This window comes from Hylobates moloch, unplaced genomic scaffold (genome assembly GCF_009828535.3).
Source record: "Hylobates moloch isolate HMO894 unplaced genomic scaffold, HMol_V3 SCAFFOLD_23, whole genome shotgun sequence".
Lineage (NCBI taxonomy): Eukaryota > Metazoa > Chordata > Mammalia > Primates > Hylobatidae > Hylobates > Hylobates moloch.
In genome coordinates, this window is record NW_026652298.1 from 38,192,153 (window position 1) to 38,219,690 (window position 27,538).

The following is a 27,538-nucleotide window of genomic DNA, read 5'->3' on the forward strand; positions in this document are numbered from 1 at the left end:
GTGATCATAGTTCACTGTAGCTTCAAACTCCTGGGCTCAAGCAATCCTCCACCTCAGCCTGCCAAGTACCTGGGACTACAGGCAGGAACCACTATGCCCAGCTAATTTTATTTTTTGGTAGACAGGGTCTCGCTATGTTGCCCAGGCTGGAGTGCAGTGGCATGATTATAGCTCACTGTGGCCTCAAACTCCTGGGCTCACACGATCCTCCTGCCTCATCCTCCCGAGTAGTTGGGACCACAGTCACACACTGCCATGCCTGGCTAATTTTAAAATTTTTTGTAGAGATGGGGTCTCACTGTGTTACTCAGGCTGGCCTTGAACTCCTGGGCTCCAGCGACCCTCCTGCCTCAGCCTCCCAAAGTGCCGGGATTACAGGCATGAGCCACCGTGCCCGGCCCCCTGGGCAAGTTTAACTTCTTTGTGCCTTTGACTCCCCAGTGTTAAATGGGGTAGTAGAGGGAGACAGCCCTCCAAGAGCCTTCCCGCCCCGTGCCCGGCCCAGAGCAGCAGCGCTCAGCACGTGTTGCGTTTCTCCATCTGAACTGCGCTCCTGGCCGCCCAGTCATTCTGCTCCACTCCTGCTCCACACAGGTCATAAAGAACTCCCCCGTGAAGACGTTTGCTAGTCCCACCTTCAGCTCCCTCCTGGATGTGTTTCTGTCAACCACAGTGTTTCTGACGCTGTCCACCACCTGCTTCCTGAAGTACGAGGCGGCCACCGCGCCTCCCCCGCCCGCTGCCCTGGCGGTCTTCAGCGCGGCCCTGCTGCTGGAGGTGCTATCCCTCGCGGTGTCCATCAGGTAAGCGCTGTGTGGGCTGGGTCTACCAGCTCTGAGCCGTTAGCTCCCTCTTCTGGCTCCGTGGCTTATGGCTGAGCAGTTGGACTGGTCCCCAGCCAGCTGTCCCTGCTGGCTGATTTCTGGAGATGGGCCCCTGTGTCCTCCCCCAGCCCTGTACCCAGGCATCCTCCCTCCCTGACGTTGGCCTAGATGGGGGGGGGGGACCACCTCGCTGGAGGGGGCAGTGACCCCGCAGCCCTGACTGCTGCCAGCTTGTCCCCAGATCTCCAGGGTCAGAGGCTGCAAAGGAGAAGGTGAGAAGATCGGAAACGATCTGGAGGAAGGAAAGGAAAAGACATGAGCGGGGGTAGATGATCTATGGGCCTGGACGCCTCTTCAGAGAGTGGGAGCCAAACATAGACCCATAGCGGCATCTCCACGCACTTGCCTCAGGCGATCGTCTCTTGGGTGTGACGCCTACAGAAGAAAGAATAGACAAGCTCAACTTCATCAAAAGTTAAGCCATTGCACTGCAAAGAACACCATCAAGAAAGCGAAAGAAGCCACAGAATGGGAGGGAACATTTGCAGATCAGGCCTCCGACAAGGTCTAACATCTAGAACGGATAAAGAGCGCATACAGATGGATAATAAAAAAACAGCTCGTTTTAAAGGGGACAGGGGCTCCGAGTAGACCACAGGTGCGTCTTGGGAAAGCTGGGCCCTCGGGACCGGCCTGACTCCCTGAGGGGGCTCGCAGTGGCTCTGTATTCCTGAGCAGGCAGGTGGCCCTACGTGGTCCGCGTCCTGGGCACCACAAGCCCCTTTCGTGGTCCTGTCACCCTCAACAGGATGGCTGCCGGCCTGGCAGAGTCCCACTAGCAACGGTGCCCAGGAGCTGGGCTTCAAACAGACACGGGGAGGCAGCCCTGACCTTGAGCGTCTCCCGCCCTTATCTCACGTCCCAGGGCAGAAATGAATGGCTTTGAGTCTGGCCTGAGGCTCTGGAATGCTGGCTTCTCCCATCTGGGGTGGGCAGGCTGGGATTCCTGCCTCCTCCCTCCCACCCGCGCTGTACCCAGGACCCTTTCAGCTTCCTCCGAGGCTGCCGTGGGCCGTGCTCTCTGCGGCGTGCGCTGTTTCCCAGAACTCCCTGCGGGCTCATGCCCCATCATCCCCAGCGAGCAGCCCTCTACCTGGCACAGCCTCCCCTCCTGCCTCAGTGCCCTCCTGTGCTTCTGGGGACCCCTCCCAAAGGAGCCGTCGCCTGCAAACCCTTCCAGGGTCCGCTTCCCCAGAATCCAAACCAGACATCCTCAGGCCCCTGGTTGGTTTTTCCTCTTTAAAAAGATCAGCTTTAGGCCGGGCATGGTGGCTCACGCCTGTCATCCCAGCACTTTGGGAGGCCAAGGCAGGTGGATCACCTGAGGCTGGGAGTTCGAGACCAGCTTGGCCAACAGGGTGAAACCCCATCGCTACTAAAAAAAAAAAAAAAAGCCGGTCTTGGTTGTGGGTACCTGTAACCCCAGCTACTTGGGAGGCTGAGGCAGGAGAATCACTTGAACCCAGGAGGTGGAGGTTGCAGTGAGCCGAGATCGCACCATTGCAGTCCATTCTGGGTGACAAGAGCGAAACTCCATCTCAAAAAAGAAAAAAAGATCTGCTTTATTGTGATATGATTTACATACAATAAACTCATTCAAGTGGACAACTCAGTGATTTTTAGTAAATTTGAAGAATTTTATGAGTATCACCACTATGTAACTATCAGGCAGCTCCATCACCCCAAAAAGAAACCTGTCCTTATGGGCCGTCACTCCCTCAGGTCTGCCCTCCTTGGCCACCCCAGGTTTTCCTCTAATGTGGGTGGCTGTAGCGCCTTGAGGGCTCTGAGGCCAGCACTGTGTCCACGCCTTTTTACTTTCACCCTTTAGCCATCATTCCCTGCTCCTTCAGAGCCAATTCTAAAGCACTGAGGCCAACCCCGGTCTAGACTGCGGAGGGCTGGGGTGAGGGGCGCTGGTACCGCCTGCACGGACACACTCCCCACACCTCTGGTAAAGGTGGTGGCTGCTGCACCCCTGAACAGGCCTCTGGTGGGATTTGGTTCCATTTACCAGGAATCATCAAGCCTGGAAGAGGCCCAGACCCTGAAATGCTTCCCTGGCCCCTCTGAGGGCCGTGTTGAGGACCCCAGCTTGACGGGAGCCTGAGCTATGGGGTATACGGGCGCCCCATCCCTTTCCTGTACAGGAGGGAAGCCAGGCGCCTTCTCAGTGACTGGCCCAGGCCCCGCCTGTCGCCTCCAGGAGGCTTCCTGCGTCTCCCTCTTTGCTCTGCCCCGGCAGGCGTGAGGTCTCATTTTCAGGTCCCTGCAGTCTCAGGGACCATCCTGAAGGCTCCCCCCCGACTCCACATCTTTCCTGCTGCTGACTGGGAACTCGGTTCCCTCTGTTCCCCCTCCTAGGGCCTCTGTATTCTGCATATTTGTGGTTATTCTTGGAAATATTCCAAAGTCTTCATTATCCTTCAAATATCAGGAAGCCAGGGCTGTCCAGGACCCTAAAAGGGTGAGGCTGTGCCTGCGTCCTTGTGGGGAATGGCTGGAGACTGAGCATTTCCTTGCCTGGCCACACCACACAACCAAGAGGTGGAAGCATGGTAGGTGTTCAGGCCCGAAGGCTGGGCTGCTGGACGGGGCGGGGGACCCTGTGCCAGAGGCTCTTCTGCTGTTCAGTCACAACAGCGGCCCCCACCCAGCCTCTCCGCAGGGACAGCAGGCCTATCCCCGGCTCCCTGGCAGCAAGCTTGAGAGAAGGACTGTCTCCCCACGAGGACCCCACACCCTCTCCTCACCTCCCCATAAGACCTGTTCCTCCTCCTCACAGTGGTTCTCGGCCTGCACAATCAGCTGCTTTTTTTTTTTTTTTTTTTGAGATGGAGTCTTTCTCTGTCGCCCAGGCTGGAGTGCAGTGGCGCAATCTCGGCTCACTGCAAGCTCCGCCGCCCGGGTTCACGCCGTTCTCCTGCCTCAGCCTCTCCGAGTAGCTGGGACTACAGGCGCCCGCCACCACGCCCGGCTAATTTTTTGTATTTTTAGTAGAGACGGGGTTTCACCGTGGTCTCGATCTCCTGACCTCGTGATCCGCCCGCGTCGGCCTCCCAAAGTGCTGGGATTACAAGCGTGAGCCTCCGCGCCCGGCTCAGCTGCTTTTTTATACAGAACTTTTTATTGTGTCAACACCACACTCCTGAAACAGAGCCCGCCTAGACATGCGCCTGCGAAAGGAGTCAGGGATACAGTTGCTCTGCTCAGAAGGACAAAGTCTTTTAAAATGAAATACGTGGTGCTGGACCTCACGTACGACAGGGCCCCGCTGCCTGGAGAGTCCCGAAGCCGCCAGCTGCACACACGCACGATGAACATGACAGCCCAGATGCAGACGGCACACGTGGGCGGGTTTGGTGGTCCAAGCACCACGAGCCAGGTTCAGCCTGTGATGTGATTTTCTGAACACTGATGATGATGCCCCAAACAGAGCAGAGATCACTCTCACTCAGTTTCCACAGGAGCTGCACTCCAAGAAAATCCAGCGTGTGTCAGCACCACCACAGAGCACCCTGTCTGTAGCTGGGACACAGCCTCTGGGCTAAGATGCTGTCAGCAGCCTTCCGCCTTTCTGGGTGCCCAGGGGTGTGGCTGCTGTGTGGGGTGCGGGGCAGAACCTCCCTGGGTGGCACCCGCCCACTTGCAGGATGCATCTGTCCCTGGCGCCTGCCCACCAGATGCCAGGACCGCCTCTCCTGCTACGACAACTGCACGGGCTCCACAGAATTCCAGGGCGCCTCCAAAGCTGACCCTGTCAAGACCTCCTGCCTCAGAAGCCAATGGGAGCAGGTGATGGCAGCGTGGTGGCCCCCAGGAGACTCTGCTCGGGGCCTGTGATACTCTCACGTGCTCCGTGAGACGAGCGAAGCGTGTGCTTTTCACAAGCATATTTTATCACAACGCAACCTGTGACCCTAGAATCAGGTACAATAAGCTGAGCTCGGCTTCCTTGCCTTCCACCAAAAATGAGGGAGGTAGACCCCCACCTGACGCCTGCTCCCATGCCCATCCCAGGAGCAACACGGGAGAGAGTGGAGGGCGGCACTGGCTGCGGCCTCGCACCTGTCTCCTGGCCGATGACCCACCCTAGGCCCCGTCACTCCTGCTAACCCCCATCCCTGTCGCAGGATGGTGTTCTTCCTGGAGGACGTCATGGCCTGCACCAAGCGCCTGCTGGAGTGGATCGCCGGCTGGCTACCACGTCACTGCATCGGGGCCATCCTGGTGTCGCTCCCCGCACTGGCCGTCTACTCCCATGTCACCTCCGAATATGAGACAAACATACACGTAAGTAAAGGCTCAGCCGTTTTATTTCCACGTTCTCCTGGACTCCCTAATCTCCCTTTTTCTTTAAATCGCTTGGGATAGCAATTTAAAAATAAACCCTTTGGCTAGGCACGGTGGCTCATGCCTGTAATCCCAGCACTTTGGGAGGTGGAGGTGGGCGGATCACAAGGTCAACAGATCGAGACCATCCTGGCCAACATGGTGAAACCCCATCTCTACTAAAAATACAGTTAGCTGGGCGTGGTGGTGCACACCTTTAATCCCAGCTACTTGGCAGGCTGAGGCAGGAGAATCGCTTGAACCTGGGAGGCGGAGGTTGCAGTGAGCTGAGATCGCACCACCGCACTGCAGCCTGGGTGACAGAGTCAGACTCCATCACACAATAAAATAAAATAAATAAAATAAACCCTTGAAGAGGCACGAACTCTTTTACCATCCTGAGCCAGCTTTTTTAGAAGCTGACTTAGCACCGGTCTGCCCAGATGCTCACACTCTGTCAATGGCCGGGCTGGGGAGTCCCCAGTGGGCACAAGTCCCTGCCCGTGTGAGTTGTTCTTCATCAAGTTCCAAATCAATTATTTTCCTTCACGCTTTGCAAAGAAGCGTCTGCCCAACATTTCCTAACCATGCGTGAAGCATACCTGGCACACAGAATTGACTTGTGTCCGGATCGGCTGCTGCTGATCGGGAAGGGACCTGTGCTAAACTCCATGGAGAGGGAACCGGCGCGACCATGGGAGGTGATCCTTCTGGTGCAAGTGAGCACGAGCTTCCGGGCGGGCTGACGGTGTTTGCTACTTTAGCCCCAAATCACATCTCACTGGGCCCCAAGGAAAAGCGTTTTGAAGGAAACTGATCATACAGTGGTTCTCAAACGGGGAGGCCTCCCTTTCCTTTCCACAAAGACACGTGCCATTTCCCATGCCTGCAGACGAGCTTAATACCATGTGAACAGGGAGCCTCACGCTGGGTAGTGAACCTAGAGGCTTGATCTGTCCTTGACACTGCCCAGTAGCAAAAGACTGACTGCAGATAGTGAGCAATTACTGGTATTGGTGATATTTTTAGATTACACAGAAACATGGATTAGGCCAGGAGCAGTGGCTCATACTTGTAATCCCAGGCACTTTGGGAGGCTGAGGCAGGTGGATCACCTGAGGTCAGGAGTTCAAGACCAGCCTGGCCAACATGGTGAAACGCCATCTCTACTGAAAATACAAAAAGTAGCCAGGCGTGGTGCCAGGAGCCTGTAATCCCAGCTACACAGGAGGCTGAGGCAGGAGAATCACCTGAACCCGGGAGGCAGAGGCTGCAGTGAGCCGAGATCACACCACTGCACTCCAGCCTGGGCAACAGAGTGAGACTCTGTTAAAAAAAAAAAAAAAAAAAAAAAAGCATGGATTTGTGGTGAATGTTTTGTCAGCCCGGGTATAGTGGGGATGGTGGGGGGGCCCTGGGTGGCTGCCCTAACCCTTTGCCTCTTGCAGTTCCCAGTGTTCACAGGCTCGGCTGCGCTGATTGCCGTCGTGCACTACTGTAACTTCTGCCAGCTCAGCTCCTGGATGAGGTCCTCCCTGGCCACCGTTGTGGGGGCCGGGCCACTGCTCCTGCTCTACGTCTCCCTGTGCCCAGACAGGTACGCAGCCAGCACTGCTTGCGGGCACCAGGGTGTGTGGCCACCTTGCCCGAGGTTGCTTAGGGCCCAGCTGCATTTGCACATTGCTTCTCACGCCCCGATAGAGATATTTCCCATCATGACCCAAAATAGCTTTCAGCACACATGATACCAAAGAGCTAATGAGATGCCCTCAGAGTAATATGCAAAAAAAAAGAAAAAGAATATCATTTAGAACAGCACTCTGGATATTTGAATGTAGACATCCTGGAAAACATAATGCCGCCATTGCAGGTGTGAGGTGACTTCTGATGGATGGGCTGGAATCTAAGAAAGTAGGACCTGAAGGATTTCATAGAAGATGGTCAAGGCCGTGAAAGAGCGGAGGTGCAGATGGATGTGAAGGGGGAGAGGAAGCTGGTGCTGACTTTCCTTGAGTGGGGTAGGGTTCATGAACCAGGACAGGTCACAGCCTGGAAGTCACCTGGGGCTTATTTCAAAATATTATGTCAGGCTGGGCACAGTGAGTGGCTCATGCCTGTAATCCCAGCAGTTTGGGAGGCCAAGGCAGGTGGATCACCTGAGGTCAAGAGTTCAAGACCAGCCTGGCCAACATGGTGAAACCCGATCTCTACGAAAAATACAAAAATTTAGTCGGGCATGGTGGTGTGCACCTGTAATCCCAGCTACTTGGGAGGCTGAGGTAGGAGTACTGCTTGTACCTGGGAGGCAGAGGTTGCAGTGAGCTGAGATTGCGGCATTGCACTCCAGCCTGGGCGACAAGAGTGAGATTCCATCTCAAAAACAAAAACTAATAAATAGGTCAAAACAGTTCCCCATATGATGTGATGAGACATAGGATTAATGACCAGTCACTGAACATAGGTCTTTTGTTTTGAAATCCTCTATACACTGAAGAGGACGTTGGCCTTCAAAACCATATCACTGGTAGGTGCTGAGGAATGGGATGGCGCAGACATAGAAACAGGAGTCAAGGAGGCCGGGAGACCTCTGGGGACAAGCCCAGTTCTCATCATTGTACTACAAAAAATGTAAAAACATATAGGATGGCAGTGATAGGTGCTGTATTTAAAATATTTGCCATTAGTGACATCCAGTAAGATCCCTATCTTTCATGTGTTGCACTAATTGAATAATTCTTTTTTTTTTTTTTTTTTTTGAGACGGAGTCTCGCTCTGTCACCCAGGCTGGAGTACAGTGGCGCGATCTCGGCTCACTGCAAGCTCTGCCTCCTGGGTTCACGCCATTCTCTTGCCTCAGCCTCTCCGAGTAGCTGGGACTACAGGCGCCCGCCACTACACCCGGCTAATTTTTTGTATTTTTTAGTAGAGACGGGGTTTCACCGTGGTCTCGATCTCCTGACCTCGTGATCCGCCCGCCTCGGCCTCCCAAAGTGCTGGGATTACAAGCGTGAGCCACCGCGCCCGGCCACTAATTGAATAATTCTTGATTTGTTAAAAATAAGTCCCAGCCGGGCTTGGTGCTTACGCCTGTAATTATAGCCCTTTTGGGAGGCTGAAGCGGGTGGATTGTCTGAGCTCAGGTGTTCGAGACAGCCTGGATGACACCGTGAAACCCTGTCTCTACTAAAAATACAAAAAATTAGCCAGGCATGGCGGTGTGCACCTGTAGTCCCAGCTACTCAGGAGGCTGAGGCAGGAGAATTGATTGACCCCAGGAAGCAGAGGTTGCAGTGAACCAAGATCGCACCACTGCACTCCAGCCTGGGTGACAGAGCAAGACTCTGTCTCCAAAAATAAAAATAAAAAATAAGTCTCAAATTGCCTATTGCACATTTGCAACTGGTTTCAGGGTATTTTAAGCCTTTTCAACTAAATATGTTGTTGGAAATACAGTAATACCTTGTATAGCAGAATGTAAGCAGTGAACAATTTATTCAAATATTTCGTGATATCTTAAGCCCATTAAGCTTCCATTCATGTAATAAACTTCTCCCAAATATTGGGCTTTTCCTATAACTGCTTATAAAAATGTTTCACTATTAGTGTGTATTGAAGAACCGCCTGTTTACAATTACAGAGGGTTTAGGTGCGTAGAATATTTTAAAGTCACATGGGACATTTCTTCCTTGTCCTTGCAGGAGATCTAACGTTCTGGCTCTCTGAGTTATTAAGAGAACCAGAGGGACCCCTGGCATTTCCAAAATGCCCCCTTGGAGTGGCATTACTGTTGCCAAGGACCTCTGCTTGAATACATTCAAAAGCACAAAATGATTCCATTTGCTGCAGTATTTTCAGTGGCAGATGGAGTAGGCACGGGGTGTCTTTGGTTATTAGCAAAGCAACAGTCCAGCCATGGGCAGCGTGAGCATCCGTCCTCAGTTTACTTAAGAATCACAATACGAAAGACATTTAAATTCCCTGCAAGTTAAGATCAGAAAGGGAATTTAAAATAGGACTGTCATTCAGTACTTGAAAGGAAACTTTAATGAATAGATTAAGCAAAATAAAGCAGACTTGGATTTTCCTGAAGGTATGGCCATCTAGAACGATGGTCATGATGAGCTCTTTCTCGAAAGTATGAAATCCAGCAAACTGCTTTTTACCTTTTAAATCCATCACAGGTCCCTCATCGGGCATTCACTGTGGCCTTTAGTCATGGCTGCGGGGCTTTTCCACCTGGAGCTGGAGAGCCACAGTGATGGGGGACCCCTCTGCCTCGTTTGCGCCCAGAGTTCAAGTAGCAGATCTGGGGTAGGGATGGTGGTTGAAGTTCCGCTCGGCCTAGAACTCCTCAATCCACGTAAGACCTCAGAGCCCCTAATCCCATCACGGTTGCTAAGCCTCAGCATGATAGAGAGGATGCAGGATGGTAAACAAAGACATAAACTCAGCTTTACCAAGGGAACTTCCCCCAGCACTGGGAGACACAGACGTGAAGAAAGAGGTGGAAGCAGGTGGCTTTATGTCGATGTACAACCATGTCTAAAAAAGGAACATAGTTTGCTCAAGCTCTTTTCAGGTTGCCTTGTAGAATGCCTTCTTTGCTCTTTATAATAATATTTTTCTGCATTTTAATTTCAGTTCTGTATTAACTTCGCCTCTTGACGCAGTACAGAATTTCAGGTAAGCTTTTAATATTGCGCCTCTGTCTGAATAAACGAGAGTGACTATATTACCCTGCCCATTTCTAAGTTTCCTGAAAACAGTGGGATCTTGAATAAAATGAACAATATGTGCATTCTTATAATGGAAAGTGGAAAATATCTCCTTATTGAACTATATCATAGTTATAATGTCTAATGGGGAAAATAAAATTAGTTTTATTATTTTAATAAGACATTAAAGTCATCGTAATTTAAGTAAGACTTTCGCATGCAACAAAGGAAATCTCGCAAATCAAAGCAAAAAGTTATTTTGTAAAATATTTTAAAACAACTGACTTGAAATCGGCCGGGTGCGGGTGGCTCACGCCTGTAATCCCAGCACTTTGGGAGGCCGAGGCGGGCGGATCACGAGGTCAGGAGATCGAGACCATCCTGGCTAACACAGCGAAACTCTGTCTCTACTAAAAATACAAAAAAAAAAAAAAAAAATTAGCTGGGCATGGTGGCAGGTGCCTGTAGTCCCAGCTATTCACGAGGCTAAGGCAGGAGAATGGTGTGAACCTGGGAGGCGGAGCTTGCAGTGAGCCGAGATGGTGGCACTGCACTCCAGCCTGGGTGACAGAGTGAGACTGTGTCTCAAAACAAAAAATAATAAAATAACTGACTTGAAATCCAAAATACTAAATGTTTGACCCTTGCTTTACTATAAACATCAGAATAAATTCTAAATAAATTGAAGAGTCGGAAATAAAAATTAAACTATATAAAATCTAGAAAAAGTAAAATTCAATAGTTTTCAAGACTCTAAAACTGATAACTTTCCAGGCTTACAAATAATAAATAGAACCACAACGAAAAGATGGACAGATTTGAGAGGAAGGGAGAGAAAATCAAAGCACACAGAAAAAGACCGGGCACAGTGACTCATGCCTGTAATCCCAGCACTTTGGGAGGCCAAGGCAGGAAGATTACTTGAGGCCTGGAGTTCTAGACCAGCCTGGGCAACAAAGCGAAATCCTGTTTCTGTAAAAATTTGTAGAAATTGGCCGGGCGCGGTGGCTCACGCTTGTAATCCCAGCACTTTGGGAGGCTGAGGCGGGCTGATCACGAGGTCAGGAGATCGAGACCACGGTGAAACCCCGTCTCTACTAAAAATACAAAAAAAAAATTAGCCGGGCGTGGTGGCGGGCGCCTGTAGTCCCAGCTACTCGGAGAGGCTGAGGCAGGAGAATGGCGTGAACCCAGGAGGCGGAGCTTGCAGTGAGGCGAGATCGCACCACTGCACTCCAGCCTGGGCGACAGAGCAAGACTCCGTCTCAAAAGAAAAAAAAAAAAAAAAAAATTTGTAAAAATTAGCCAGCTGTGGTGGTATGCACCTGTAGTCCCAGCTACTCAGGAGGTTAAGGTGGGCTTGAGGCCAGGAATTCGAGGCTGCACTGAGCTGTGATGGTGCCCTTGCACCCCAGCCTGGTTGTCAGAGCAAGACTCTGTCTCAAAAAAAAAAAAAATGTCAGGCACGTTGGCTCACTCCTGTAATCCCAGCACTTTGGGAGGCCGAGGCAGGTGGATTACCTGAGGTCAGGAGTTCAAGACCAGCCTGGCCAATATGGCAAAACCCCATCTCTACTAAAAATACAAAAATTAGCTGGGGTGGTGGTGGGGCACCTGTAATCCTAGCCCCTTGGGAGGCTGAGACATGAGAATTGCTTGAACCCGGGATGCGGAGGTTGCAGTGAGCCAAGATCGGCCACTGCACTCCAGCCTGGGCGACAGAATGAGACTCTGTCTCAAAAAAAAAAAAAAAAAAAAAAAAGATTCATTAGCAACTGTAGTTGTCAATAATAAATAATTTATTACAACTGTTAAAATGCAGTAAATATGGAAAACATTTAAGATTTTCATTTACTAGGTGAAACTATGTATGTACTATAGGTACAACTCGGTATTTATATATAGTAAAAATTTGTATGAGATTTAATATATAGTAAAAATTTGTATGAGATTTAATACTTAGGATATGGTGAATGAGTGATGATAAAAATTTGTATGAGATTTAATACTTAGGATATGGTGAATGAGTGATGATTACAGCTGTAGTACTTAAAAGTAAAGCACCTAGCATCTTTTCTTAACCTTTTATTGATGTATATGTCAGTATGCACAGAAGAGTACCTGGTCATAAAAGGACAGCTCAGTGCATTTTCACCAGAGAACACACCCATTTAACTACCACCCAGACCAAGAAGTAGAGCATTACCAGCACCCCAGAAGTCCCCCTAACCCCACGGCTGCTGACCCCCTCTGCCCTGACCACCGCCCTAGGGGTAGATTTTAAATGGCACTGAAATATACCAAAGTGTTAACCGAAGCCACGTTTGGCTGGTTAGGACTGCAAGTGATGTTTGCTTTCTATTTTTTTCGGTTTTTCAATCCCTCTTCTCCATGATAACGGATTTCACTGTATTTTACTCTAACTTCCATTTATGACTTATAAATTAACTCCTGCATTTAGTCACATGAAATGCCTCTTTTTGAGCCGGTCGTGGTGGCTCACGCCTATAATCCCAATACTTTGGGAGGCTGAGGCGGGTGGATCACCTGAGGTCAGGAGTTCGAGACCAGCCTGACCAACATTTTGTGAAACCCCATCTCTACTAAAAATACAAAAATGAGCTGGATGTGGTGGCGGGCACCTGTAATCCCAGCTACTTGGGAGGCTGAGGCAGGAGAATCGCTAGAACCCGTGAGGCAGAGGTTGCAGTGAGCCTGGATTGCACCACTGCACTCCAGCCTGGGGGACAGAGCAAGACTCCGTCTGAAAAAAAAAAAAAAAAAAAGGAAAGAAAAGAAAAAGAAATTCTGCTTTTGAAATGGATCTTTGCTATTTGATTTGGGAATAGGATCAGCTCCTTTGTTCCTTTGGTATTAGAATAGGAAACACAGGTTCTAGCTGTGAAGCTTTCCTCGTACCTGCTTGTTACAGATGCCTTCTGTTGCGAGGCAGCCCCCTTGGTTTCTGAGTGCACATGCTGTGTATGATGGCTTTTCTTCCTTGGAAGTAAAGGTGGAAAGCAAATGCTGTGCTCTGCCTCCCTCTCCCTCTGGCATTAGCCCATGTGCTGCTGTCCCGCCTCTGCCTGGAGGGGCCTGGCCTCCAGAGTCAGCTGTGCTGCCGGCTCCGGCTCCCGCAGATGAGAGCGAGCTGCACAAGCGATAACCGATTGAGAAGCCCGGATACAGTGATACAGTCTCCCGTTTCCACCACAGAGACTGGAAACACTCCCTGCACGTAATGGGGATGTTAGACCTTGGTGACACCTGCTCCTAAAGGGGACTGTTCTCGGTGTCACCACTTTGAGAAACCAAAAGAAAGGTCAATTCCTAACCCAACGAGCTGGGCTCACAAAACCTTCTCCCGGTCCATATTCTCTTCCTGCTCTATTTAAAATCAACCAGAGGGCTCAAGGAGCTGGACAGAAGTATGTTTGAGTCATCATCGTAACAAATGGTTATTTTGCTTAGTCCTTGAGATGTAGGATATGTAATGTCATCTGTTTCAATAGCAGTTCACAAAATGAGTCAGTGAAGCACAGGGTGTCTTCCCGCAGAGGACTCTTGGCTCCCGGTCACGGCATTGAGTCACAGAGCCCGTATCAGAGCTCCCAAGACCAGCCCCGGGTGGACTCAGGACTCTGCAATCCGCTCTCTCACGGCTGTGATTATAGCGAAAAGACATAAGGCAGAATCGGCAAAGGGAAGGGTGTGTGAGTTGATGTTTGGAGGAAGCCGGCATCAGCTTCCAAGAGTCCTCTCCCGGTGGAGTCACATGGGATGGGCTTAATTCCTCCAGCAGTGAGTGGTGACAACACTTGTAACATGCTGTCTACCGGGGAAGCTCATTAAAGTTTCACTGTCCAGGCTTGTATTAGGGCTGTTCAGGTTGGCTGCCTCTGCCTAGCACGTGCCTAAATTCCATACTTCCAGCAGGAAAGCGGGTATTCGGCGTAAACCTCCTTATTTATGCAGCGTAGGCAGCGTGAGACGCTCTTATCAAGGAATGGCAGGAACCCTCCCCATAATCCCAGTTCCCTGGTGCCAGCTACCACCTTTGCAGGCAGGTCTTTCCAAGGATGGCAGCCTCAGGCCTTTCCTGCACGGAACCTTAGGCTGGAAGGGAGGTAGCCACGCTCCAGTCCGTCTTCACAGCTTACATGCGAGGAAACCAAGACCCAGAAAGATGGCATAGCCTACCCGAGATTCTGGAACTCCCCCGCGGTCCAGCCAGAATGGGGCCCAGGGGTTCTGTTCCACCCACGGCCAGGGCTTTTGCGGTTGTGCTTCACAGAGGGCCGTGATGGCCACACAGGTCAAGCTCATTGTTTTTTAATATCCCAAGACACGGTAAAACTTATTAAACACTTTGATTAAGGAATTGAGCTTTTGGCCAGGCATGGTGGCTCGTGCCTGTAATCCCAGCGCTTTGGGAGGCCAAGGCAGGTGGATCACCTGAGGTCAGGAGTTCAGGACCAACCTGGCCAACATGGTGAAACCTTATCTCTACTAAAAAATACAAAAATTAGCCAGGCATGGTGGCTAATACGCACACCTGTAGTCCCGGCTACTCGGGAGGCTGAGGCAAGAGAATCGCTTGAACCTGGAAGTGGAGGTTGCAGTGAGCCAAGGTCGCTCCACTGCACTCCAGCCAGGGCAACAGAGCGAGAAAAAAAAAAAAAAAAGAATTGAGTTTTGGCCGGGCATGGTGGCTCATCCCTGTAATCCCAGCACTTGGGGAGGCTAAGGCAGGCAGATCGGTTGAGCTCAGGAGTTCAAGACCAGCCTGGGCAAGATGGCGAGACCCTGTCTCTAAAAGAAAAAGAATTGAGCTTTCCAGTGTGATGGAGCTGTCTAAACTGTGGATCCGCCAATCGCATGTATAAGTATATAGTGATCAAGCCCATTATTGCATGAAATCAAGTGGCCTACTCTGTGCACGGGAGGAATGCATCAGAGTACAACATTTCCATTTACAGAACAGTCACAGTGTTGTAAAAAAGAAAAAGACTAGAAGGCAGTTAAACAAATGTTCATAGTGATTGCATCTGGATGGCAGGACGATGGACGAATCTTTTCTTTCTATTTTCTACATTTTCTATGATGAATGTGTAGTATTTTTAAATGGGAAAAAATGTATTCCAGCACATTGGGGAGGCAGAAGCAGAATTGTTTGAACCCAGGAGTTTGAGACCAGCCTGGGCAACATAGTAAGACCTCATCTCTACAAAAAGTTAAAAAAATTAGCCAGGTGTGGTGGTGTGTGCCTGTAGTCCCAGCTAATCTGGAGACTGAGGCAGGAGGATCGCTTTAGCCTGGGAGGTCGAAGCTGCAGTGAGCTAGGATCGCACTACTGCAGTCCAGCTTGGGTGACAGAGAAAAACCCTATGTCTTTAAAAAAAAAAATTATATATATATATATATATTCCAAACAAACTTTAAGATATTGTGCTACTCAGCCAGGCACGGTGGCTCACGCCTATAATCCCAGCACTTTGGGAGGCCAAGGCGGGCAGATCACTTGAGGTCAGGAGTTTGAGACCAGCCCAGCCAACGTGGTGAAACCTAATTTCTACCAAAAAAAAAAAAAAAAAAATACAAAAATTAGCTGGGCGGGGTGGCGCACACTACTCAGGAGGCTGGGCCGCAAGAATCGTTGAATCCAGGAGGTGGAGGTTGCAGTGAGCTGAGATCACACCACTGCATGCCAGCCCAGGCGACAGAGTGAGACTCTGTCTCAAAAAAAAAAAAAAGAAAAGAAACTCTGCTACTCACCACTCATCTGCAGCCCCCTGACCATGGCTGTCTCCATCAGTGCCACTGAACTGGAGACAGCCCCGCTGAAAGCAGGCTCAGTTATCAAAGGGAGCAGAGGCTGGGCGCGGTGGCTCACGCCTGTAATCCCAGCACTTTGGGAGGCCGAGGCGGGTGGATCACAAGGTCAGGAGTTTGAGACCAGCCTGTCTCTACTAAAAATACAAAAATAATCTGGGCATGGTGGCATGCACTTGTAGTCCGAGCTACACGGAAGGCTGAAGCAGGAGAATTGCTTAAACCCAGGAGGCAGAGTTTGTGGTGAGGCGAGATCATGCCACTACACTTTAACCTGGGCAACAGAGCGAGACTCCTTCTCAAAAAGGAAAAAAAAGGGGGGAGCAGAAACTGGTTCAGCCTTGTTTAGAAGGGCAATTTGGAAATTTCTAAGGATATTCTAAATGTGTAATATTTAAAATGACTCAGCACTTCCATACACACAAAGATAGGGGTAGAGGAATATTCCCTGTGACACTGTTTGTGGTAGGAAAAGACAGACTTGGGCCCAGTTCCATCAGGAGGAATCTGGTTAAATTACAGAATTTCCGAGTGCTGGAACACTGCACAGCCATGAGAAAGTAACAGCACTGGTGAAGATGTTAGCATTGTCCTGAGTGATTTCGGCAAAAAGAACTAACCCAGAATCAGGGGAGATGGTGTCTTGTCAAATTTTTTTATACAGGTGGAGAGTATAGAACTCATAAAAGCTATTTGTAAAATGACAAGTTTATTGGATTAGAAATCTAAGAACCAAGGCTGGGCGCGGTGGCTCACACCTGTAATCCCAGCACTTTCGGAGGCTGAGGCGGGCGGATCACCTGAGGTCGGGAGTTTGAGACCAGCCTGACCAACATGGAGAAACCCCGTCTCTACTAAAAATACAAAATCAGCCAGGCGTGGTGGCACATGCCTGTAATCCCAGCTACTGGGGAGGCTGAGGCAGGAGAATCACTTGAACCCGGGAGGCGGAGGTTGTAGTGAGCCAAGATCTCACCGGCAACAAGAGCAAAACTCCGTCTCAAAAAAAAAGAAATCTAAGAACCAAATATGTCAGAGAATGTTAAATTTCTTGGGTATGATGATGATATTATAGTTACATAGGAAAATATCCTTATTCTTAGGAGATACATACTGAAATATTTAGAGCCGAAGTGTCACGTCAGCAAGTTACTTTCAAAATGTTCATTCAGCAAAAAGCCGAGTGCAGTGGCTCACACCTGTAATCCCAGCACTTTGAGGCAGGCAGATCACTTTGCGGTCAGGAGTTTGAGACCAGCCTGGCCAACATGATGAAACCCTGTCTCTACTAAAAATACAAAAATTAGCCAGGCATGGTGGCACGTGCCTATAGTCCCAGCTATTCGGGAGGCTGAGGCAGGAGGATCGCTTGAACTCAGGAAGCAGAGGTTGCAGTGAGCCAAGATCGCACCACTGCACTCCAGCCTGGGCGACAGAGCAAGACTCAATCTTAAAAAAAAAAAAAAAAAAAAAAAAAGGCCAGGCACAGTTCAAACCTGTAATCCCAGCACTTTGAAAGGCCAAGGTGGGAGGATGGCTTGAAGTTATGAGTTTAAGACCAGCCTTGGCAACAAGCAAGACCCTGTCTCTTCAAAAAAAATGTTTTCAATTAGCCAGGTGTGGTGGTACATGCCTGTAATCCCAGCTATTTAGGAGGCTGAGGCAGGAGGATTGTTTGAGCCCAGGAGCTTAACACTGCAGCCTGGACAACAGAGACCATGTCTCTAAAAAACAAAGGAGAGACAGAAAAGAAAAGAAAAGATTTTTAAAAGAAGCTAAAGATGTCTAAAAAGAAAGAAAGAAAAAAAAAACAATTACCAAGCACTTACTAAAGAAGTTAGTTACAGGGCTGGGCACAGCAGCTCACGCCTGTAATTCCAGCACTTTGGGAGGCCAAGGCAGGAGAATTGCTTGAGCCCAGGAGTGCAAGACCAGCCTGGGCAACACAGTGAGACCCCACCTCTATTTAACAAAATAAAATAAATCAGTTTCAAAAGTTAGTCTTTATCCCTCCACACCTTCAGCCAGCCCAAACCAGGAATGGGCAGCTTGACAGCTTCAGGTTGAAGGCTTGGACTCAACAAAGCTTTGCGTAGCTAGCGGGGCTGTTCTGAACTTGGAAGCGCCGAGCAGTAACCTCTCCCTTTCCCGTGTCTTTGCTCTCCAGTTCCGAGAGGAACCCGTGCAATAGCTCAGTGCCGCGTGGCCTCCAGCGGCCGGCCAGCCTCATCGGCCAGGAGGTGGTTCTCGTCTTCTTTCTCCTGCTCTTGTTGGTCTGGTTCCTGAATCGCGAATTTGAAGTCAGCTACCGCCTCCACTACCACGGAGACGTGGAAGCGGATCTTCACCGCACCAAGATCCAGAGCATGCGGGACCAGGCAGACTGGCTGCTGAGGAACATCATCCCCTACCACGTGGCTGAGCAGCTGAAGGTGTCCCAGACCTACTCCAAGAACCACGACAGCGGAGGGGTGATCTTCGCCAGCATCGTCAACTTCAGCGAGTTCTACGAGGAGAACTACGAGGGCGGCAAGGAGTGCTACCGGGTCCTCAACGAGCTCATCGGGGACTTTGACGAGCTCCTAAGCAAGCCGGACTACAGCAGCATCGAGAAGATCAAGACCATCGGAGCCACGTACATGGCGGCGTCGGGGCTGAACACCGCGCAGGCCCAGGACGGCAGCCACCCGCAGGAGCACCTGCAGATCCTGTTCGAGTTCGCCAAGGAGATGATGCGCGTGGTGGACGACTTCAACAACAACATGCTGTGGTTCAACTTCAAGCTCCGCGTCGGCTTCAACCACGGGCCCCTCACGGCCGGGGTCATCGGCACCACCAAGCTGCTGTACGACATCTGGGGAGACACCGTCAACATTGCCAGCAGGATGGACACCACCGGCGTGGAGTGCCGCATCCAGGTGAGCGAAGAGAGCTACCGCGTCCTGAGCAAGATGGGCTATGACTTCGACTACAGAGGGACCGTGAATGTCAAGGGGAAAGGCCAGATGAAGACCTACCTGTACCCAAAGTGCACAGACCACGGGCTCATCCCACAGCACCAGCTGTCCATCTCCCCAGACATCCGCGTCCAGGTGGACGGCAGCATCGGCCGGTCTCCCACGGACGAGATTGCCAACCTGGTGCCTTCTGTCCAGTATGTGGACAAGACATCTCTGGGTTCTGACAGCAGCACGCAGGCCAAGGACGCCCATCTGTCCCCCAAGAGACCCTGGAAGGAGCCCGTCAAAGCCGAAGAAAGGGGTCGATTTGGCAAAGCCATAGAGAAGGACGACTGTGACGAAACAGGAATAGAAGAAGCCAATGAACTCACCAGGCTCAACGTTTCAAAGAGTGTGTGAGGCGGCGCCCACCCGCCGCCTGAGGTGCTCTGTTTGTCGAAACACAATAATATTTGTATTTGGCTGTTGTGCTTTCCAAGCGCCACAGTTGCCCTCCCTGGACGTGGTGTTATGTGGTCATTTCAGCCCTAACTTCTGTGTGGATCACAGTTATTCAGGGTTCATTTTCATCCATTTCTTTCCTTTCGCTCCCTTCCCTGGAAACCCCGCTGCCTCTGGGTCATCCTTTCAGCACGTGGTGGAGAACAAGTGCCTTCAGGGCTGGCCTCAGCCTCGAGTCTCGGGACGGAGGCCGCCAGTGGAGATCGTGGCTTTGGGTATTATTTGACTTTTAGAACAAAAGCTGTGGTTAAGATCTCATTTTTATTGCTTTTCCCCACGTCCCACGAGACACTATTTTCGGTTCTCTGGCTAATACCCTGTTTATGAGTTTGTTTCTGTCTACGTCACAGTGTTCCCCTGCGACCCGACCTCTCTGTGTAAGGAGACATGCGCACACACACTTGCATTCATGAATCTGATATAAAGTGCCAGTAATCCACCAGGAGGGGGTGCGAAGGGGGCGTGTCATGACAGCGCCACCACCCCCCATTGCCCACCCACACTTTCCCGAGCACTGAGCCCCGTGGGCTGTGGGTGAGCCGCACTCCCTGCAGTGAGCGGGTTTAGGGGCTCCCCCACATGCACGCAGGCCAAGACGGCAAATGCCAGCCGGGCACGACGCCCGTGTGCCCAGGCCTCAGGGGTCTCAGAGCCGCCTCTCACCCCCGACCCTCCATCCAGGGGTCTTCCCTTCGGGAGTGGAGGCATTGGTCCTGGAAGCTGACTCATCGGAGAGGGAAACACCAAATAAACATCCGAGGTTGCATTTATTTATTTATTTATTTACCCGGCAGCATGTGCGCTCCCGGGAGGGGGTGCTGGGTCCTCAGGGTGGGGGGACGTAGCCACAGGGGAGGGCAGTTCCCAGGAAGATAACCAGATGTCTCTCTTGTGTTTTGGCACCTGGGGCCGCCCCCAACCTCCCCACCCCAAGAGGGGTCTGAGTGGGACCTCAAAGCATGGCCAGTGCGATTCTGAGGCTAGGGGAATAGAAAAAGCCCACCAGTTGCCCCTCCCACCCATGGGGGCTCCTCCCTGCCAGGGTCCAGCTCAGAACCACGGCGGTCTGGGCCAGCAGCACCAGTGCCATCTTGGCTTCCACAAATTCAAGAAGTTTCTTGGCTGCCTCCCGCTTTCAGACGGCACAGGGCCTATCTGTGGCAGGATTTAATCCGGGGAGTGAATTCCAGCTCTGAGATGGAGTTCTCACACCGTATCTAGGGACAGAGGCATCTAGATGCAAACGCGGGGTTTGTGGGCGGCGGAATCCCGAGGGTGGCGTGGGAGACCCAGGGGAGCTCCCTCCGGGCACTTGGCTGCTGGTCCTGTCTGATTATGTTTTGCCATATTGAGTCTGAAGTTTATGTGGAAGTGAACTTGCCCGAGTTGTCCGGTTGGAATTGTAGCCGCTCTTTTAGGGGACCCTGGCGACGCCGATGAGGGCCCAGGGCGTGCTCCTTGTCAGTGTTGCCCGATGTCCCTGTGCATTTTGCTTTCCGCTGTCAAATCTCACTGTCTCATTCTCACACCGTGTCAGTCCCCATCATCACTCCTCCTCCCCAAAGACATACAGATTGCCCTCCCCGGCATGAAGAAGTCACGATTCTGACCCGCCATCTCTCCAGGGGCGGTGCCTGGGATGGCCACCCAGCAGGACAGCCAGAGCCGGGGTCCCAGCATCCTGGGGGTCCAGGGCACCTCCCCCCATTCGCTGTAAGGTTTCCCGTCAGGTGTGACTGTCAGTTTGCTGGTCTTCCAATACCGAAGAAAGGGTGGTGGTGACAATACCTCTTGCTTCTAAAGAATGTATTATAAAACACCGCAGATTTTTTTTTTCCTTAAAAAACACTACCTGATGCTTTCCGTGTTCGTGGGGATTGTGGTCACATGAAGCTCTTTCTGCATCAGTATTAAGGTGTGTATCTGAATGTCCTCCCTTCCCCTCTCCCCTCCAGGCTGTGTAGCTTTGAGGGGCTGGGCGTTTGCTCATGTCCTTGCTGTCTCACTCAGAACATGCTCTGCAAAGTTCTCCACACACATTTCTTCCCCATCAAGCCCGTTTCCTTCCCCAACCACAAAGGTGTTTGTGATTCCTCACCCCGGGAACCCAAGGAGCTGCAAAGTGGAGTCTGGTTCAGCCCTGTGCAAACTCACCCAGAGCTTAACGTTGTCTTTAAAAACACCCTGAGCCTTCCTAAACAGCCAGTGCAGACGTTCTCTCTGGGCCACGAAGCCCCTCGGGCCCTCCCCGTCCCCTGCTCCGAAGCATACCTCAGTGCAGAACCACAGAATCTCTGCAGCAGAAACACCGTGCATCTCTGTCTGTTGGCAGCGAGCACATCGTGCTGGAGACACGAGTTTCTAAGCAGCTGGCACGAGGGCTGCTGACGGCATGGGTCGTGCTTCAGGGTGGCAATACCTCTTAGGAACTTAGGGCAGGAAGCAATACTTCAGCATTGAATGTGTGTAAATAGTTGCTTTGAGTTGCAATTGCTGTTTTCTTCTCAGTCCCAGCTCAGATCGAATTATATATCCATATATATATATATGGTAAACAAGCACACACAATTTTATCCAATGCAAACAAATGTAGAGCATCAGTTACAAAACCCTGGAATAGCTTGAGAGCCCCAGAGGCTCTGCCACACCCGTGACTTCATCCATACTGATGTCACCCGCGGGGGCTCCCCCTGCACATTTGCACACGATCCGGAGAGCCGAAGGCTGCGTGCTTCCTGTCACATGGGCTGTAATCATTTGTAGTTTCCAAAGACACGTCTGCATTTGAATTTCTAGATTTTCGAGGTAAGGAGTTTTTTGTTTTTTTTTTTTTTAATTGGTTGGAAAATCACATCATGCCTAGAATCTGAAACTGAATTAGCAAGAACCGACTGTTTGCATTTTCCATATTTCCTTTGATCTGCTCTTTTTAAATTGTTAATTCTAATAATTTCAAAATGCATTCACTAAAGAAATGGACATTAAAATATTCTAAAATTTAAATATTTGATGCCTGGTCTTTTCTTATTGAAAAGATGAGCACTGCTTCAGAGAGGAGGGCCGTGTTCCTTGGACGTCTCGTGTTTCTGCGATCCGTGGCTCACCTGGGTGGGTTTGCCTTCACATCTTGACTTCAGAAACAGGGCAAGTAAAAAACCCTGTTTGTGTATATGTTATTTTTTTAATTGGATATATTTGCCGCAGTTAACTTGAGTTAAAAAGTATTTATTTTTACACAGAATTTTTTAAACAATAAAAGTAAGGTTGCAGGACAAGTTTTGCTTGTGAGATTTTCTCTATCAGGCCTTCTAGTTTTCTGCAACATCTTTAGAGAAGGAATTGAGGGGAAAAAAGTAGGTTTTCTGAAAAGGAAAGAGTAATTGCAGGTACACAGATCACTGGGGTCCCAGGTGTTTTGAGGAAGTCACGGAGCCACTTCAGAATCTGTTTAAAGTCATAGAGCCTCTTCCCAGAAAAACACACATGCCATTTTCTACACTTCTTGGGAGTTCACCACACTCCCGAATCTGAGGCCAAACTACGGATCTTCTATGGGTTAGAGCCTCTTCCCCTGCAGGGGTTTTCCTGGTGTTTTTTATTTTTATTTATTTATTTATTTATTTATTTATTTATTTATTTATTTATTTATTTATTTATTTATTTATTTTAAGACAGAGTCTTACTCTGTCACCCAGGCTGGAGTGCAGTGGTGCGATCTCAGCTCAAGCAATTGCTGGGTTCAAGCAATTCTCGTGCCTCAGCCTCCCTAGCAGCTGGGATTACAGGCACACACCACCACAACCGGGTTATTTTTGTATTTTTCGTAGAGACAGTTTCACCATGTTGGCCAGACTCGTCTCGAACTCCTGGCCTCAAGTGATCTGTGCTCCTCAGCCTCCCAAAGTGCGGGGATTACAGGCGTGAGCCACTGTGCCCGGCCTGGTGAGTTAAGTATTTATGACCAACTTCAGGGCACAAAGATTCTTTTGTAGACTCCGCAAAGGGAGCTGAATTCACGGCTTCTGGTGATTGCTCATGGACTTGTGGGGGTGCAGCCTCCAGGTGAGTCTCTGCCGGAGCCCGGGGCCAGTGAGGATGCTATTTGATGAGGTCACTCTCCTCCCGCGTAGTCACTGCAGGCCTCCCTGGCCAGCTTTCCAGCTTAGGGAATAACCGTCCTTGCTGCCTTTAGGGTCTTGTAAGAATGGAGGTTTTGTCTGGTTTTTTTGGAGACAGGGTCTCATTTTGTCACCCAGGCTGGAGTGCAGTGACCATCAGGGCTCACTGCAGCCTTGACCTCCCCTGGCTCAGGTGATCCTCCCACCTCAGCCTCCTGAGTAGCTGGGACTACAGGTGCGCAACACCATGCCCAGCTAATTTTTGTATTTTTTTTTTCAGAGATGAGGGTCTTGCCATGTTGGCCAGGCTGGTCTCGAACTCCTGGGTTCAAGTGATCCGTCCTCCTCGGCCTCCCAAAGTGCTGGGATTACAGGCGTGAGCCACCGCGCCCAGCCAGAACGTGGGTCTTTCTACTAGAAAGGGCACCCAGGGACTTAGAGAATTTCTCAAACAGCCAAGAAAGGCAGCCTCTGATTTTTGCAATCAGCCCCAGAACTGATCATTTGCGGTTTTTCTTTCATCTGAAATCTTGTTCACATGGTTGCTTTTCCCCGCTGTGGGAATCTATGGCTGTGGCCACCTGGAATAGATCCCGCGTACTGGGAAAGTGAAACGAATTGGAGAAAGCCAAGAGGAAGCGATTAAGAAAAAGTACACACTTGCACGCAATGAACGTGGACATTTAAAATCTTCCCAAGTGTCTATTTTTATACAGTTCCTTTGTAAAAATTGTTTTTTTAAATAACATGACTCTAAGGAGTTGTTACTGAATATTAGAGTAATTTAAGCCTGGGGAATTCTCGTATCCCTGCTGGGCCTGAAAGTCTGAAGGAGATGTGAATTAAGTAATCCGCGTGCCTATTAGAATCCCATTCAACAGCAGGGATTCTTAATTGTTTTTTTTTTCTGGCTTGGGGAGGGGTTTGGCTCACAAAGGCTTTGATAATTTGATGAAGGTTATGGTTCCTTTGTCCAGAAAAAATGCACATAAAAACAACTTTTGATTTTTTGTTGTTGTTGTTGTTGTTTCTTTGTTTGGTTTTTTTGAGACAGAGGTTAGAGCCTCTTCCCCTGCAGGGGTTTTCCTGATGATATGTATTTTTTTTAATTTTTATTTATTTAGACAGAGTCTCACTCTATCGCCCAGGCTGGCGTGCAGTGGCGCGATCTCAGCTCACTGCAACCTCCACCTCCCAGGTTCAAGTGATTCTCCTGCCTCAGTTACCTGAGTAGCTGGGATTACAGGCGCTTGTGCCACCATGCCTGGCTAACTTTTGTATTTTTAGTAGAGACAGAGTTTCACCACGTTGGCCAGGCTGGTCTCAAACTCCAGACCTCAGGTGATCCGCTTGCCCCAGCCTCCCAAAGTGCTGGGATTACAGAAGTGAGCCACTGTGCCTGGCCAAATCTTTTGATTTTATATATAATTTCAGGAGTCCACGAATGCAAATAAAGTGTCCCTTATCCATGGTAACCAGAGGAGAGATGACTTTTCATTCCAACTCTCTGCAGATGAGGTTTCCTAGCGTTTCTGGACTCTCCGCTGGAAACCTGATTTGGCATGTTAATGCTACTCATTGATACATGCATTTTTATTTTATTTATTTATTTATTTATTTATTTTTTGAGACAGAGTCTCACTCTGTTGCCCAGGCTGGAGTGCAGTGGCGCGATCTCGGCTCACTGCAGCCTCCGCCTCCTGGATTCAGACAATTCTCCTGCCTCAGCCTCCTGAGTAGCTGGGATTACAGGCATGCACCACCACGCCTAGCTAAATTTTGTATTTTTAATAGAGAGAGGGTTTCACCATGTTGGCCAGGCTGGTCTCGAACTCCTGACTTAAGGTGATCCACCCGCCTCGGCCTCCCAGAGTGCTAGGATTACAGCCATGAGCCACTGTGCCCAGCCTTGATACATGCATTTTTTAATCAAAATTATATTTTAGAATTTAATGTGTGAGTTATCTAAATATTTTGAAGAGCTGCTTAAAAAACATTTCAGTACACAAATATGTTAGTTGAATTATTTCCAACAGATAAGTAACATCCAGCCAGTATTTGTTAAGTGTCTACTGTGTGCCAAATAACGCCCTAGACTCCCTTTACTTAGGTTTTTTTAATTTACCTAGGTTGTTAAATTTGCTGCAATACATGAGAGCATTTGAGAAATAGCTGTGATTAGAAGCTGTGCTTTTCCCGGTGGCTTTACCACTATGAATTCCACTAGTAAACTGAAGGGACTTTCCAGGTATGAGGAATCGAGTAGGGACATTTTTTTTTTTTTTTTTTTTTTGAGATAAGAGTCTCACTCTGTCATCCAAGCTGGAATGCAGTGGCTCAATCACAGCTCACTGCAACCTCAACCTCCCTGGGCTCAAGCCATCCTCCTATCTCTGCCTCCTAAGTAGCTAGGATTACAAGTGCGCGCTACTACGCCCTGCTGGTTTTTGTATTTTTTGTGGAGATGGGGTTTCACCATGTTGCTCAGGCTGGTCTCAAATTCCTGGGCTCAAGTGATCCACCGACCTCAGCCTCCCAAAGTGCTGGGATTACAGATGTGAGCCAACGTGCCCGGCCGACATTTTTAAATAGGGCTCTCAACGTCAACCCTGACGCATGCGAGATGATTTTTTTGTCCATGGCTTTATGGAGAATTCAACCTCTGAATAAAAAGCAACTGAGGCCGGGCATGGTGTCTCCCGCCTGTAGTCCCAGCACTTTGGGAGGCCGAGGCGGGAGGATCACCTGAGGTCAGGAGCTCAAGACTAGCCTGGCCAACATGGCGAAACCCCGTCTCTACTAAAAATACAAAAATCAAATCAGCCAGGCGTAGTGGTGGGCGCCTGTGGTCCCAGCTACTTGGAGACTAAGGCACGAGAATCGCTTGAACCCAGGAGGCAGAGGTTGCAGTGAGCCAGGATTGCACCACTGCACTCCAGCCTGGGCAACAGAGCAAGATTCTCTCAAAAAAACAAAAAAAGTAACTGACGAGAAAGATTCATAGAAAACAACTGCACCACTTCTGAGCTGGTTCCTCGATGAAGGAACTCATGCCAGCTGCTGCCCATAAGATCATCTTTTTTTTTCTTTCTTTTTTTTTTTTTTTGAGACGGAGTTTCACTCTTGTTGCCCAGGCTGGAATGCAATGGCGCAACCTCGGCTCCCTGCAACCTCCACCTCCCAGGTTCAAGTGATTCTTCTGCCTCAGCCTCCCAAGTAGTTGGGATTACAGGCACGCACCACCACACCTGGCTAATTTTTTGTATTTTTAGTAGAGATGGGGTTTCACCATGGCTGGGCTGGTCTTGAACTCCTGACCTCAGGTGATCTGCCCGCCTTGGCCTACCAGAGTGCTGGGATTACAGGCGTGAGCCACCGCGCCCAGCCCATCCATTTTATTTTTAAAACTCCTCCCTCAGCAGTGCTTGGGGTCCTGGCAGGAGGGTCCCAGAGCCAGGCAGAGCGAACACTGGCTTGCGTTGGCCGGTGAGAGCCTTTCAGGGTAGTGGGTAGTGTGTCCTCCCACAGGGACCCCGCTGCTCTTTGAGGGAAGAGCCGATGGTTGGGGACCCAGACGTCTCTGCCAATCCCCCCCAGCCCGGGCGCAGTGGAGGCCGCACTAGCCCGGCCTCCAGCAGCCCTCCCGAGAGCCGCTCTTTCTGTGTCCTGTCTCCCTCTGACCTTCTTTATTTTCACATTAAACAGACTCCGTGCCCTCTAGGATGACGGGGAGATGAACGGGACCACAAAGAGTTTGTTTGCATTTGTGCGTGTGATTCTGGGATAACGCAAAACAGGGTGGGGAAGGATGTGAAAGGGTTTAGGGGGAGAGGAGTGAAATGCCCGCGCCCCGTCCTCACACCCCGCTCTGCTCAGGACGCCCAGGGACACAGACGTGCTTGTGCCAAGACGCACCTGAACCGCCGCCCCCTAGCCCTGCCCTCCCAGGACCCCCCATCCCGTATTCTCCACGGCTTTCTAGCCTTCTCTGTCTGCTCCAGAACCGGCCTGTGGGAACCCTCGGGTCTCAGCTCAGCCCACCTCCAGCTTTGGTTCTGCCTCTCTAGGACATTTTTTTCCTCTCCAAGGACACACCTGCCTTCCTCAAGCCCCGGGATGCCACGGGTCTGCACTCCGCCTGTGGCCCCCATTCCGCCATCCCCTCCCCGTCCCTGACTCTAGGACTCTAGATAAAC

The 27,538-nt window shown here is 50.3% G+C and overlaps 1 protein-coding gene across 3 annotated transcripts in view; it reads left to right on the forward strand.

Annotated features, from left to right (window-relative positions):
- The window catches only part of ADCY9 (adenylate cyclase 9), a 170,316-nt gene extending 148,089 nt beyond the window's left edge, over positions 1 to 22,227 (forward strand). For all 3 annotated transcript variants that reach the window (XM_058434123.1, XM_058434122.1, XM_032144660.2), the window contains exons 7-11: positions 595 to 803; positions 5,018 to 5,177; positions 6,665 to 6,813; positions 9,858 to 9,899; positions 17,931 to 22,227. In XM_058434123.1, the coding sequence (XP_058290106.1) occupies positions 595 to 803; positions 5,018 to 5,177; positions 6,665 to 6,813; positions 9,858 to 9,899; positions 17,931 to 19,122 (1,752 nt within the window). In that variant the 3' untranslated portion in view covers positions 19,123 to 22,227. The remainder of the gene's footprint in view (positions 1 to 594; positions 804 to 5,017; positions 5,178 to 6,664; positions 6,814 to 9,857; positions 9,900 to 17,930) is intronic.
- Positions 22,228 to 27,538: the final 5,311 nt, after the last annotated feature.